The sequence below is a fragment of the Brassica rapa genome, chromosome A02, assembly GCF_000309985.2.
Source record: "Brassica rapa cultivar Chiifu-401-42 chromosome A02, CAAS_Brap_v3.01, whole genome shotgun sequence".
Taxonomy (NCBI): Eukaryota; Viridiplantae; Streptophyta; class Magnoliopsida; order Brassicales; family Brassicaceae; genus Brassica; species Brassica rapa.
In genome coordinates this window covers 1,203,205-1,218,938 of record NC_024796.2, presented here as the reverse complement: position 1 = coordinate 1,218,938, position 15,734 = coordinate 1,203,205, and the positions used below count along the sequence as shown (strand labels likewise).

The 15,734-nt window shown below is 34.6% G+C and overlaps 2 protein-coding genes and 1 long non-coding RNA gene across 3 annotated transcripts; 2 read left to right on the top strand and 1 right to left on the bottom strand.

The window, feature by feature from the left end:
- The first annotated feature begins 862 nt into the window (after positions 1-862).
- Positions 863-2,227, top strand: LOC103850659 (oleosin-B1). The gene is made up of 2 exons (XM_009127444.3): positions 863-1,248; positions 1,742-2,227. Exons 1-2 carry the CDS (start codon positions 971-973, stop codon positions 1,959-1,961), a joined length of 498 nt encoding a protein of 165 aa, XP_009125692.3. The 5' UTR covers positions 863-970; the 3' UTR covers positions 1,962-2,227.
- Positions 2,228-4,935: 2,708 nt separating this feature from the next.
- LOC108870746 (hornerin-like) lies at positions 4,936-14,545 on the top strand. Its single transcript, XM_033285932.1, has 2 exons — positions 4,936-7,556; positions 7,933-14,545. The coding sequence occupies exons 1-2, from the start codon at positions 7,141-7,143 to the stop codon at positions 14,276-14,278; spliced, it is 6,762 nt and encodes a 2,253-aa protein (XP_033141823.1). The 5' UTR covers positions 4,936-7,140; the 3' UTR covers positions 14,279-14,545.
- Positions 7,773-8,422, bottom strand: LOC117132177. The gene is made up of 2 exons (XR_004455711.1): positions 8,253-8,422; positions 7,773-8,015 (listed from the first exon to the last, which is right to left on the bottom strand). It is a non-coding gene; the product is annotated as an uncharacterized LOC117132177 (long non-coding RNA).
- Positions 14,546-15,734: the final 1,189 nt, after the last annotated feature.

The window sequence follows — 15,734 nt, the reverse complement described above, 5'->3', positions numbered from 1 at the left end:
TATAAATTTTCTTATCATTTACTATGAATGAAATTGAATGGTCATTTCACCAATTTTTAAAATAAAAACTATTTCATAACAAATTTGTTCACACATGAATGAAATGAATTCCATTTGGCATGGGCTATGCATATCCACTCTGTTTCCATAAAATTACACAACCACGTTATCAAACAAGATTGTTCTTTCTCTGTGTGGCCATTGTTCTTTCTCTTGTGTCCAAAGCTTCGTTGTCTCTCCGCTCAAGTCACACTTTTCCATCTATGGAAGCAAAGAAATAATAACATCCACATCCCTCCGGAAGCATTATTCAAATGCACTGACATGGTCTTCCAATGCAATTTTGTAATTAATATCAATTTTAAGATTTTTCAGGCGGTTTTTCACCGCAGTGGCTGCATAGTTTTATTGGTATTCTCCGGAATAATCCTTGGCGTCACAGCCGTGGGATTAGCCGTAAGCAAGCCCTAATAAAACCAACAGATCAACTTTTGGTTCATAACTAACCATAACACGAGACAACCAAATTAAACTCTATCAAAGGTCAAAATTAAACCAACTATAACAGAAGCAATTTCTAACCAGTTCAAACAGAATTATTAATTATATATAAGTTGGGTTAAAATTCAGGTGCACTTCTTCTAACACTAAATCAAACATAAACGATCCGGATATATATCATTTGGTTTACGTGAACTAAACCAAAATGTCCACTCCTATTTTACAAGAAAGCGAAAAAGAGGCAAAACATGTGACAACCCAACAACAAAAAAACAGACGAAAAGAAAAGGCATTGACGTAACGTATAGAGCTCAACATTCACTCGCATGGGTATTTATAAACACGTACCGTACACGTAGACCACACCACTTAATATATGTATATGAATCCATCTCTTCTTCATAAATTCCCACGACCATCGGACCAAAGAATCATACCCCTCCTTTCTAGCCATTCAAACTAGTAAACAATGGGGATACTCAGGAAGAAAAAACACGAGCGAAAGCCGTCGTTTAAGAGTGTTTTAACCGCAATATTAGCTACACATGCCGCAACATTCCTCTTGTTGATCGCCGGTGTATCCCTCGCCGGCACAGCCGCCGCATTTATCGCTACCATGCCACTATTCGTAGTATTCAGTCCGATTCTCGTACCAGCTGGTATTACCACTGGTTTACTGACTACGGGTTTAGCAGCCGCCGGTGGCGCCGGCGCAACTGCTGTCACCATCATCCTGTGGCTCTACAAGTATTTAACACTAACATAAAAAAATTATTGTATACGCGTACATATATTTTAGAAAATTCGTTACTCGAATGGAAAATTTTACTATATTATACAATTTAAATATATATATATATGTATATATATATAAGGTGGGAGAATGAGGGATTAACTAACGCATAAGTTGATGATCTTGACTGCATCCTATAGATACGCAAATTAAGGGTGTTCGTAACTGTTATCTTAGAGGAATAAAGATTGAATAAAGAATCGATATTCCTCTTGAATCCCACCTTTTCCAAAAATTATGAAAAAAGCAAATTACATTTAATCCATTCGTTACTCTAGCGCATTTACCATAGGCAGTATTAAGAATATATATCTATTTGTGGAGCTGCATGGTTGAATATGTTTCTATACGTACAAACTATTAGGTTGGTTGGTAGTGATTTGAACCGTAACTATTAAGAACTGATACCATGACTGTTGATAACCAAACGTATTCAATTTTGTGTAGGCGAGCAACGGGCAAGGCGCCGCCAAAAGTCCTAGAAAAAGTCTTGAAAAAGATAATACCAGGTGCTGCAGCTGCACCAGCAGCCGCTCCAGGAGCCGCTCCAGCAGCGGCGCCAGCAGCCGCACCAGCTGCGGCGCCAGCAGCCGCACCAGCTGCTGCGCCAGCACCTAAGCCAGCAGCCCCACCAGCACCTAAGCCAGCAGCCCCACCGAGTATATGAAAAGAAGTGGTGGGCATGAGTAAAGGTTGATATGGAAAACTGGATACATGGAAAAAAGAGTAATCCAACTTTTAAAAAATAAATAACAACTTCACGTGGGGATAGAAAAATTTTCAAATATTATTTTACTAATGGATGTCGCGGTACAAAATAATAACAAATGTAAGCCTTTTTATTGTATAGTATTTTAAGAACGAAGCTATGTAGCGTTGACATTTGTACCTTATTCAAGTTCAACTATATTATTCTAGTTCTTTTTTCACCAATCCTACTATATAAAAGAAGCTAAATTGGAGCTTTCTAAGCACTGCCACATATGCACAAATATTCCTAACCACTAAAACTGCCATGTCATTTTGGACTGGGCTTGGAATTAAAAAATTAAGTAGACTGCCTAGCCCATTTAAATCATTTCGCATGTTAATATGATACGGAGACGGTTCGGGTTATATCGCTGAAAGTTATATCGCTGAAAGAAAAAAAAAACCTTAAAAATGCTTTTGACTTTTGGAAACGGAAGAGTTAGTTTGAAACCTAGAGCTAGAGAAAATAAGGTGGTGGCTCCGCCGTAAACGCCGAGCGAGGTCCGACCCGCCAGTGGTGATGATTTTCAGTTGGCCTCCATAAAAATCTCGAAACACGGAGATCGGTGAAAATTAAAGAGATGCGTGAATAGATGACGTCTTCATAAAATTATGAATCGTGTGATGAAAAAGGGATGATACATAGGCAAGGAGAACGACCTACGAACACGCGACGGACGTGATATCTTTCCGCGGCTGAGGGATTCGCAGTCGAGAAGAAAAGAGAAGGTGAGAAGACTAAATTGAGACGATAGTGTTTTTGAGAGAGGAAGAGAAAGTACCTTAGATCCGGATCCTGTAGACGTGGAGCAGCTAGCTTGGCGACTGGTGTTCTCCACCCCATCGGCAGAGGGAGATGCAGAGGTGCCGCCACTTCCAGATCCGCCGCTCCAGGAGAGGGAGTCTTTGGACTACCTCTAACCGAATCCACATCCTTCTTCAACGTAATACCACCAAATGCTTATGATCCACATGTGAACACATGAGATCCATGAAACAATCTAGATATTTTGGATGAGATTGTTAGTAAAGTTTGGATGAGATCATCAATTATACAGCTTATAAGCCTCACTAAACTAAATATTTAGTTTGTTTATTATGTTCGTCAAAGAGATAGTACGTTTGTTTATTATGTTTGGATGAGATTCACTTTTTTTTATTCATTCAAAAAAAAGAGATAGTACGTGGTAAGAGGTGGCCATGAAGTCTGGGCTTCAGAGAGAATGTATTCCTCATGTTTGTTCAGTGAATCTAATAGCAACAGGAGCATCACAAAACCTGAAGTTAGTGTTGCTTCTTGCAAAATCAAAAACACTGAACTCATAAAGCGAGCATTCTTTCAAAACGTGTTTGAATATGAGCCTGCAATAAATTTTCTCTTTTTTGATAAAATACAAAATTATATTAATTTTATTTGTTACATTGCTTGGCCTACAAAAGCATTCAGAATTTTTCTAAAGAAATATCTACACACATTTTGGTTGAATACCATAGCTGTTATTTAAGAGGTGTAAAATTTTGAATTTGTAAAAAAAAATAAAAGCTATTTTTATATTAAAAAATAAAAAACTACATTATATTTACTTTTTTTTGTAGATGTACTTCAAAGACGAATTTGCAAAATTATTTAACCTATCTACACCAACAAAACCTTTTGATAAATAATGCAGTGTCAATTTCGGTTAAGGCTACATCATATAAATAATAATAACGTCTAGATTCCCATATATTTCATATCTATATGTGAAATAACATTTTATGTTGATCATCACTGAAATCATTCAAGCATACAAAAGTACTGAATTAAAGAAAAACATATATATATCTCTTGGTTTGGTTTTATTTGATCCATGAAAGAATAAAACAGGTTAAAGATTATTTGAGGCATTGGGGAAAAAACAATAAAAGATAAGGTTGAATCCATCTAAGCCTCTACGAAAATCTTTTGACCTCTTTTCAGTACCAAAACAATTGAGATTATTGCGTACATATCAAGTCTTTATTTTTATTATCTGTAGTCTAGCTAAACGATATATCTCACAGCCTCACATAATTGATTTTATGTGATAAATTATTCTTTGTGTTTCTGCTTCTTTGTTTGTTACTTACCATTCTCTATATTTTTTTCATTCATATTTTTTTTATCTCAAGTATCTTTTTAATTTTTTGTTTTATCATCAGATTATATGTTTGCTTTTATTTAAAGTACTACATAAATATCAAAGAAAATATTTTGAATACATTATTCATAACCATTTTCATAAGAAGAATTCAAAAATTAAAAACATGGCCTACATAAAAGTTTACTAAAATTTATGCAACAAACTATTCCAAATTAATTTATTTCTGTAATATATATAGTTAAATTAATCACAAAATAAAAATACTAAAATATATATATTTCTAAAACAAATTCAAACATATCATGTTACAAAATAATTAAAATAAAATTTTAATTGTAAAGATGTAATCCGCGCGTAGCGCGGACACGAAACTAGTGTTATCTAATGAGACAATCTATTGGCCTCAAAGAACAGATGGAAGATACACTAATATCTGTGCCCCACTAAAATCAACGACTTTGTCGACATTTATCTTAAATTTGAGTTTATCATACTTTCAAGGGCAATTGTCAATAACAGCACCTTTTAAAGTTTATTGACATTCATTAAAGGATAAAATATCTCTAATACTTTTGGTTTAAAATTAAATAAACAAATAAAAATAAATAAAATAAAAATAAAAAAAAATAAAAAAAAAACTTTCTTTTATAGTTTCAGATTACATGTTTTCAGATTCGAAATTTTTATAATTTCTTTTTTGAAATTTTTTTTTTGAATTTTTTTTTATTTTTTTTTCAAATTTTCTTTTTATAATTTAAAAATACTTTTTGAAACTGTTTTAAAAATTTTTATTTTTTATTTTAGTATTTTTTTTTTATAAAATTTTAAACCCTAATTTCAAAACCCCACCCCTTAACTCTAAACCCTAAGATTTGGATTAATTAACCCAATGGGTATAAGTGTATATTTACCTCTTTAATGAAACCTATTTTTGTGACTTTGAGCCTTGAGTGCTACTTTGGGAACAAAAACTTGGTTTAGTGTTATCCTAATCTTTTTCTCTACTTTTAACTTAAAATCAGTTGGCCAAAATTGACCATAATGCTTTATATATTACTTAATTTTTTTTTTCTTAATTTGTAGATGTGAAATACTTTATCTTTAATACATTTTTGAGGTAATGGCTAATGATAAAAAAAACTAAGAATTTAGGATATGATATCCGGTCGAGATGGTTAACTACGATGCCATATTAAATTTATATTTATCATGGACTTTTAATTTTAAACCAATTGTCGATAGATTCGTCGTAATCCTTTTAATATTAATCTATTAGTTTTTCAAATAGAACTTTTATTTATTATTATAGATACCAACTTTTACGTTCAAGTGTGACAATTGTGAGAATAACATCTACCGGTGACCTAACATCAGATGGCCTTTGATATCATATTAAATTTGAGTCTTTTATGAATTTCTAAATAAAAATTAATTGGCAATAAAAGAAATGGTGCTAGCTTATACATTAGTTAAGGTTCTCTTAAGTTTCCCATTGTGGAGTATTTTATCCCTCATAATTTAGGAAACCAAACCAACAAAAAAGAGAGTTACTGACGTTATGTTGACCTTAACATTCAATCGCACCGTTTCGCATGGATATATGCATGTCCACAAGATCAAACAAGATTGTTCTTTCTCTTCGGGCCACTGAAAATGTTCTATCTGAAGGAGCAAATATCCTCTGAACATGTTGTTTTCAAAGCCCTTTCTCAAAAAAAAAACATGTTGTTTTCAAGGGTTAGCATGTGCCTCGCACATAGACGACATTATCTTCATAAAATCTCACTGCAGTTGTTTATTGCAATACACATTGTTTACACTATTATATAGGAAATTTATGCAAGAACTAAAGGGGAGTTTTCAGAAGAGTGGCCCGTAATATGTAAAAGTTTGTGAAGATATGAGTTGTTTCAAAATGGTTGGAAGTGATCGAATTGTTAGAGAAGGTAGCTCTCGAGTGCTACACAATAAGTATTTCTCCCATGATGGCAAATGTTGACAACTATCAATCTTGATTCATGACTTAGGTTTTCTTAAACATCTCAAGCGCTCTTACAAGAAAGAGAAAAAAGCCCTCAGATACATGACAACCCCAAAAAGATAACTAAGAAGAAGCAAACATGGCGTAACGTAGATCTCAATTACCGACAAAAAAAAAAAAAACTAGATCTCTATTTACTCACCAGTATTGCATGGAAGCAATAAGCATGATGAGTACCCTACCGTGTACGATCTCATAACTTCGTAAAAACTCACTCTATCCCGGCAACCACTAAAACACATTGATATTGTTGTGTCACTATGTGATATGTTGAATCTTGCTACATAGAAATTGTTGTCTCTACCATAACCCTTTTAAAAACTCAAACCTAGCTATTTAAATGAACCTGATATTATGTACGATTTACAGTAACCAATATATATTCTTGGATTTTTTTCATAGAAATAATCTACTTTACTACGCCTAGAATGCACATATAAACATCAAATTTTCATTTTGATCTTGATCTTGCATCAGTTTTATTCTTGACAACCTTCGAACAAAAGATATCAATACTCTTACCATGTAGTTTTTTTTTTCAGAGAAAGACCATGTAGTTAACAAACCCTGTTTAGTTATAATTACCGTCTAACTCATTCACTGCACATGACTCGACTTCCGATACATATTTTCATAGTCTCTGAACGATCCCAAATATTCCCAACACTTTAAGTTTGTTTCCCAGCTTAGACATATTGATTTCATCGGATCCATGTCCACCATAAATATAATCTTTCAATCAAGTAATTAGATCAGTTCATATGACATATAAAAAAAACTTTCTTCGCGCTTTGTTATTTCATACACAACGTACTCGAAGAAACAATTACGATCTTACAAGAAAGAAAAAAAATCCCAAAAACATGAAAAGGAAACAAATGTGACGTGACGTAACGTAGATCTCCACATACTCCAATCGTTTTGCATGGAGCATGCATGTGTACCTTGCACGTTATAGACTACACAACTCCTTCATAAAATCCCCCTCCCTTCCCATCACCAAACAGCAACCATCCAATCAGAAACACATGAGGGAAGAAGAACATCAAAACGAATTAGTTCAAACTCCATCACAGAGAGCGGAAAATTGCTTCCGTTGCAATGTGTTCGCGTTTCTCACCCCACTCTTGGAGGTTATCAAGGTGGTTGCTGCTCCCGTTGCCTCCGTGATCTTTATAGGCTTCGCCGGGATAATACTCGCCGGTTTAGCCGTGGCATTAGCCGTATCCGCACCGCTTCTCATCATATTCAGTCCGGTTCTGGTACCTGCTGCCACTATAGCCACTACTCTCGGCACAGGTGTCGCCTTCGCAGTGACGTCCGTGGCTCTCATTATATGGCTCACCAAGTAAATATAATCAAAATATTGAATTGACATATGGACTCGAGAATTATGCTTATATATTATTCACATACGTGCTTATAAAAGAAAATATAGCTTTTCCTTCTGTAATTCTCTTTTTTTTCAAAGTTTCTGTTTACATGCTACTTCAACATTTTTCTTCTTCTTAAAGTTATACAAATCAGTTACACCTCATTCTTATTGTTCTCATAGCTGTTTTACTTCTTAAGAAATTTTAACTTATTACGTGTCTTTCGTCAGAACTTTCTTTCTGCCTTTGGAAATATTTGTCACGTAATTGATAAGAATACATGTACAAAGTTGTTTTCTTGATTAATATCTTATGTATACGTGTAAATGTATACTTATTTGTGTGATGTAGGCATAGGATGGGAGTAAAGCCCGAGCATAATCCACCTCCACGAGGAGCTCCACCGACCAGATCTAGTTCATCAAGGACCGGATCTAGTTCATCAAGAAGTAAAGGTAAACACTTGGTTAAAGATATATTGAAAAAAATAATTAAATCTAAAATTAAAAGCATATTGAAAGGGAAAAACAGTTCATCAGTAAAAGAAGATTCGTCTATGAATAGAATTAAATCAACTGAAAAATCACATGGCAATTCATCCGATGGTCAAAAATCGCCAGTAAATAAAATTTCACCTAATCGTGAAAATTCATGTACATGTGAAAGTTTACCGAAAAATGAAAGTAAACATGCGGGTAAAAATCCACCAATGAGTGAAAGTTCATCAAGCGCTGGAAGTTCATCTAGAGGTGGAAATTCACCTGGCGAAAAAAAAACACCCAAAAATGAAAGTAAACACAAGGGTAAAAATACTAAAGTAAAATCTAAAACTAAAAGTAAACTAAAAAATAAAATTGGTTCATCTGGTGGTGAAAGTTCACCAAGCGGGGAAATTTCACCTGGTAGTGGAAATTCATCGAGCAATACAAGTTCACCTAAAGACGTAAGTAAACACAATGGTAAAAAAAATATCATAGATAAAGTTAAATCAAAGATTAAAAGTAAACTAAATGGTAAGAATAGTTCATCCGGTGGCGGAGGCTCACAAAGGAGCGAAGGTTCACCAAGCGGTATAAATACACCAGTTAGTGGAAATTCATCGAACAGTGCAAATTCACCCAAAAATACAGGAAAACATAAGAATAAAAGCACTATTGTAGATAAACTTAAATCCAAGATTAAAAGTAAATTGAAAGGAAAGAGTGGTCCACCTAGTGGTGGAAGCTCATCAATGAGTCGAGGTTCACCAAGCGGTGGCAGTTTACCTGGCCAAGAAAATTTATCTAGCGGTGGAAGTTCACCCAAGGATGGAGGTAAAAAAAGTATTATAGATAAAGTTAAATCAAAGATTAAAAGTAAACTAAAAGGTAAGAATAGTTCATCCGGTGGCGGAAGCTCACAAATGAGTGAAAGTTCACCAAGCGGTGAAAGTTCACCTGTCAGTGGAAATTTATCGAGCGGTGCGAGTTCACCCAAAAATAAAAATAAACACAAGGGTAAAAGCACTATTGTAGATAAACTTAAGTCCAAGATTAAAAGTAAATTGAAAGGAAAGAATAGTCCATCTAGTGGTGGAAGCTCATCGAAGAGTGGAGGTTCACCAAGCGGTAGCAGTTCACCTGGCCAAGAAAATTCTTCTAGCGGTGCAAGTTCACCCAAGGATTCAGGTAAACCCAAGAGTAAAAGCACTATTTTAGATAAAGTTAAATCAAAGATTAAAAGTAAATTGAAAGGTAAGAGCGGTTCATCCGATGGTGGAAGCTCACCGATGAGTGGAGGTTCACCTAACAGTGGTAGTTCACCTGGCCATGGAAATTCATCTAGCGGTGAAAATTCGCCCAAGAATGGAGGTAAAATCAAGGGTAAAAGCACTATCTTAGATAAAGTAAAATCAAAGATTAAAAGTAAATTAAAAGGTAAGAGCGGTTCATACGATGGTGGAAGCTCACCAATGAGTGAAAGTTCGCCAAGCGGTAGAAGTTCAGCTAGCAGTGAAAGTTCACCTAGCGGTGGAAATACACCTAAAAATGAAAGTAAACACAAGGGTAAAAATACTATTCTTGATAAATTAAAATCCAAGATTAAAAGTAAACTAAAAGATAAGAGTGGTTCATCTGGTGGTGGAAGTTCACCAAGCGGCGGAAATTCACCTGGTAGTGGAAATTCACCGAGCAGTGCAAGTTCACCTAAGGATGTAAGTAAACACAAGGGTAAAAAAAATATCATAGACAAGGTTAAATCAAAGATTAAAGGTAAAATAAAAGGTAAGAATAGTTCATCCGGTGGTGGAAACTCACAAATGAGTGAAGGTTCACCAAGCGGTGGAAATTCATCAAGCGGTGCAAGTTCACCCAAAAATGCAGGAAAACACAAGGATAAAAGCACTATTGTAGATAAAATTAAATCCAAGATTAAAAGTAAATTGAAAGGAAAGAGTGGTCCATCTAGTGGTGGAAGCTCACCAATGAGTGGAGGTTCACCAAGCGGTGGTAGTTCACCTGGCCAAGAAAATTCATCTAGCGTTGCAAATTCACCCAAGAATGGAGCTAAACCCAAGGGTAAAAGCACTATCTTAGATAAAGTTAAATCAAAGATTAAAAGTAAATTGAAAGGTAAGAGCGGTTCATCCGATGGTGTAAGCTCACCGATGAGTGGAGGTTCACCTAGCGGTGGTAGTGCACCTGGCCATGGAAATTCATCTAGCGGTGAAAGTTCACCCAAGAATGGAGGTAAAACCAAGGGTAAAAGTACTATCTTAGATAAAGTTAAATCAAAGATTAAAAGTAAATTGAAAGGTAAGAGCAGTTCATCCGATGGTGGAGGTTCACCGATGAGTGGAGGTTCACCTAGCGGTGGCAGTGCACCTGGCCATGGAAATTCATCTAGCGGTGAAAGTTCACCCAAGAATGGACGTAAACCTAAGGGTAAAAGCACTATCTTAGATAAAGTTAAGTCAAAGATTAAAAGTAAATTGAAAGGTAAAAACGGTTCATCTGATGGTAAAAGTTCACCAAGCGGTGAAAGTTCAGCTAGCAGTGGAAGTTCACCTAGCGGTGGAAGTACACCCAAAAATGAAAGTAAACACAAGGGTAAAAGCACTATTCTTGATAAAGTAAAATCTAAAATTAAAAGTAAACTAAAAAATAAGAGTGGTTCATCTGGTGGTGGAAGTTCACCAAGCGATGAAAATTCACATGGTAGTGGAAATTCATCAAGCAGTGCAAGTTCAACTAAGGACGTAAGTAAACACAAGGGTAAGAAAAGTATCATAGATAAAGTTAAATCAAAGATTAAAAGTAAACTAAAAGGTAAGAATAATTCATCCGGTGGCGGAAGCTCACAAATAAGTGAAACTTCACCAAGCGGTGGAAGTTCACCTGTCAGTAGAAATTCATCGAGCGGTGCGAGTTCACCCAAAAATAAAGGTAAAGACAAGGTTAAAAGAACTATTGTAGATAAAATTAAATCCAAGATTAAAAGTAAATTGAAAGGAAATAGTAGTCCATCTAGTGGTGGAAGCTCATCGATGAGTGGAGGTTCACCTAGCGGTGGCAGTTCACCTGGCCAAGAAAATTCATCTAGCAGTGCAAGTTCACCCAATGATGGAGGTAAACCGAAGAGTAAAAACACTATTTTAGATAAAGTTAAATCAAAGATTAAAAGTAAATTGAAAGCTAAGAGTGGTTCATCCGATGGTGGAAGCTCACCGATGAGTGGAGGTTCATCTAGCAGTGGCACTTCACCTGGCCATGGAAATTCATCTAGCGGTGAAAGTTCGCCCAAGAATGGAGGTAAAACCAAGGGTAAAAGCACTATCTTAGATAAAGTTAAATCAAAGATTAAAAGTAAATTGAAAGGTAAGAGCGGTTCATCCGATGGTGGAAGCTCAGCAATGAGTGAAAGTTCACCAAGCGGTGGAAGTTCAGCTAGCAGTGGAAGTTCACCTGGCGGTGGAAGTATACCCAAAAATAAAAGTAAACACAAGGGTAAAAGCACTATTCTTGATAAACTAAAATCCAAGATTAAAAGTAAACTAAAAGATAAGAGTGGTTCATCTGGTGGTAGAAGTTCACCAAGCAGTGGAAATTCACCTGGTAGTGGAAATTCATCGAGCAGTGCAAGGTCACCTAAGGACGCAAGTAAACACAAGGTTAAAAAAAGTATCATAGATAAGGTTAAATCAAAGATTAAAGGTAAACTAAAAGGTAAGAATAGTTCATCCGGTGGCGGAAACTCACAAATGAGTGAAGGATCACCAAGCGGTGAAAATTCACCTGTTAGTGGAAATTCATCAAGCGGTGCAAGTTCACCTAAAAATGCAGGAAAACACAAGGGTAAAAGCACTATTGTAGACAAACTTAAATCCAAGATTAAAAGTAAATTGAAACGAAAGAGTGGTCAATCTAGTGGTGGGAGCTCACCAATGAGTGGAGGTTCACCAAGCGGTGGTAGTTCACCTGGCCAAGAAAATTCATCTAGCGGTGCAAATTCACCCAAGGATGGAGGTAAACCTAAGGGTAAAAGCACTATCTTAGATAAATTTAAATCAAAGATTAAAAGTAAATTGAAAGGTAAGAGCGGTTCATCCGATGGTGGAAGCTCACCGATGAGTGGAGGTTCACCTAGCGGTGGTAGTGCACCTGGCCATGGAAATTCATCTAGCGGTGAAAGTTCACCCAAGAATGGAGGTAAAACCAAGGGTAAAAGCACTATCTTAGATAAAGTTAAATCAAAGATTAAAAGTAAATTGAAAGGTAAGAGCAGTTCATCTGATGGTGGAGGTTCACCGATGAGTGGAGGTTCACCTAGCGGTGGCAGTGCACCTGGCCATGGAAATTCATCTAGCGGTGAAAGTTCACCCAAGAATGGAGGTAAACCTAAGGGTAAAAGCACTATCTTAGATAAAGTTAAGTCAAAGATTAAAAGTAAATTGAAAGGTAAAAACGGTTCATCTGATGGTGAAAGTTCACCAAGCGGTGAAAGTTCAGCTAGCAGTGGAAGTTCACCTAGCGGTGGAAGTACACCCAAAAATGAAAGTAAACACATGGGTAAAAGCACTATTCTTGATAAAGTAAAATCCAAAATTAAAAGTAAACTAAAAGATAAGAGTGGTTCATCTGGTGGTGGAAGTTCACCAAGCGATGAAAATTCACCTGGTAGTGGAAATTCATCGAGCAGTGCAAGTTCAACTAAGGACGTAAGTAAACACAAGGGTAAGAAAAGTATCATAGATAAAGTTAAATCAAAGATTAAAAGTAAACTAAAAGGTAAGAATAGTTCATCCGGTGGCGGAAGCTCACAAATAAGTGAAACTTCACCAAGCGGTGGAAGTTCACCTGTCAGTGAAAATTCATCGAGCGGTGCGAGTTCACCCAAAAATAAAGGTAAAGACAAGGGTAAAAGCACTATTGTAGATAAAATTAAATCCAAGATTAAAAGTAAATTGAAAGGAAATAGTAGTCCATCTAGTGGTGGAAGCTCACCGATGAGTGGAGGTTCACCTAGCGATGGCAGTTCACCTAGCGGTGGCAGTTCACCTGGCCAAGAAAATTCATCTAGCGGTGCAAGTTCACCCAAGGATGGAGGTAAACCCAAGAGTAAAAACACTATCTTAGATAAAGTTAAATCAAAGATTAAAAGTAAATTGAAAGCTAAGAGCGGTTCATCCGATGGTGGAAGCTCACCGATGAGTGGAGGTTCACCTAGCGGGGGCAGTTCACCTGGCCATGAAAATTCATCTAGCGGTGAAAATTCACCCAAAGATAGAGTTAAACCTAAGGGTAAAAGCACTATCTTAAATAAACTTAAATCTAAGATTAAAAATAAATTGAAAGATAAGAGCGGTTCATCCGATGGTAAAAGTTCACCAAGCGGTAGTAGTTCAGCTGGCTATGAAAATTCTTCTAGCGGTATAAATTCACCCAAGGATGGAGGTAAACACAAAGGTAAAAACAAAATCCTCGATAAATCTATAAGTGGTTCATCAAAGAATAAAAGTTCATCCAAAAATAAAAGAAAATCAGATGGAAAAGCACATGATGTTTCATCAGATGGTGAAGGCTTACCTATAAGTGGCGGTTCACCAAAAGGTGAAAGTTCACCTAGCAGTAACAATGTATCTAGCAGTACAAGTTCTCCTAAAGATATAAATAAAAACATGGATAAGGAAAGCCCCAAAGATAAAAGCAAATCTAAAACTAAAAGTAAGTTCAGTGGTAATAGTGGTTCATCAATTGATGGAGGTTCATCCAATGAAGATAAATCAAGTGGAAAAGCATATGATGATTCATCTAATAAAGGAAATTCACCAATGAGTGGAGGTTCTCCAGATGGTGGAAATTCATCGGTCGGTGAAAGTTCACGCAAAGATAAAGATAAAGATATGGGTGAAAGAAAATTCAAAGAAAAAATTAAATCCAAGATTAAAAATAAATTTCAAGATAAAAATGGAAGTTCATTTGATGGTGAAAGTTCACCGATGAGTACGAATTCACCAAGCAGAGACAATTCATTTAGTGGTGGAACTTCACCTAGAAGTAAAGGTAAATTCACGGTTAAAAAAAAATTCAGACACGAAAGAAAATCTAAGATTGAAAAACAGTTTGAAAGTCAAAATGGTTCATCAATGAGTAGAAGCTCATCCAAAAATGAAAGCAGATCATATGGAGAATCATCTATGCGTTCATTCAGTGATTGAAATTCACCTATAATGGAAGTTCATCAGGTAGAAAAAGTTCACTCAGACATAAGAATGAACACATAGATACAAATAAATAATAGATAAAATTAAATCCAAATACTAGAAATAAATTTGGTTGTCATTGTGATTCGTCGATGGATAGAGATTTACCATATGGTGGAAGTTAACACAATGAAAAAGTTCAATTAACTATAAAAAATATATCAAAATGAATGTAGACAAGAGTAAATATAAATTTATAAAAAAAAAATTAGTCGAGATATCCATATAGTTTAGAATATATTATGCATTAGTTCAAGACAAATTTATAATAATTATTAGTAAGTCTTTTTAAAATAATTTTTGTTTATATGAAATGTTATGACTGCTTATTGTGATATAATATTGTCTATGATTTAGTATAATATGTAAACATTTAGTTTATTCAAAAGATTGAATATTAGCAAATCTGGCATCTCATATATTGTCATCTAAGTAAAATAAATTTATGCCGAAGACATTTTCGAGTCCAAACACATACAAAATAATATGATGAGAAGTAATAATTAAACCATAATAAATTTTGAAGTTGATGATATCCAAACTTATAATATTATTTGATGTATGATGTACCAATTTTATGAGATTCAGTCCACGGCTGGACCCCGATTACAACAATATGTTATCGAGTTTATCTAGAATATCCAGAAATTAATAGTTGATAATATTATTATGTTATTTTATTGATTTTTAAAAAATTAAATGTTATTCAAAAAATATTAATTGTAATTTTTTATATAAATATATTTTAAGTATTTAATTATTTTGTAGGAGATAAGTATCTCTTGATTTTTTAAAGAAATTTTCATTTAAAATCCCTTATAATTTTTCTATTATATTTTACAAACATGAAATATTTTTGTTAAATATTTTCAAGGAATTCTGCTTATGCATTCTCTCTAGAATGAATTGCAACATGTAATCATTTAATCAAATCAAACTGTTTTAGTATGACTTTGATAAGGCAAAACCCTTAAAACATAACTAGAGTTCTAGCAAAACAATAGTTAATAATATATTAAAAACAAACTATTCAAGTAGCTCATGCTGATAAAATATCTTGAAATCTAATGTCAAAATAAACTCAAATATTTGATCTTTAAAAGTGGTTGACTAAGTTTATCTGCAAACAATATTCAGAATCCGCGACAGGAAATGAGAATAGTCAAATGTCTTGTTCTTTTCACATTTTCCTCTAGAATTAGATCTTTTTATGTTTGATGTTTTCTGTAGAATTGGCATTTCAACATGCACACCATTTTTTATTCAACATTTATACATAATTTTTACGTTTTACTATTTATAAAAGTAATTAAACAAAAACCAGGTGTGAAACCAAATTGTGCACAAATTTTATAAACCACATATAAAGGAAGAAGCTTCATTTTAAGTGTGATTTAGTTTAAAATAATTG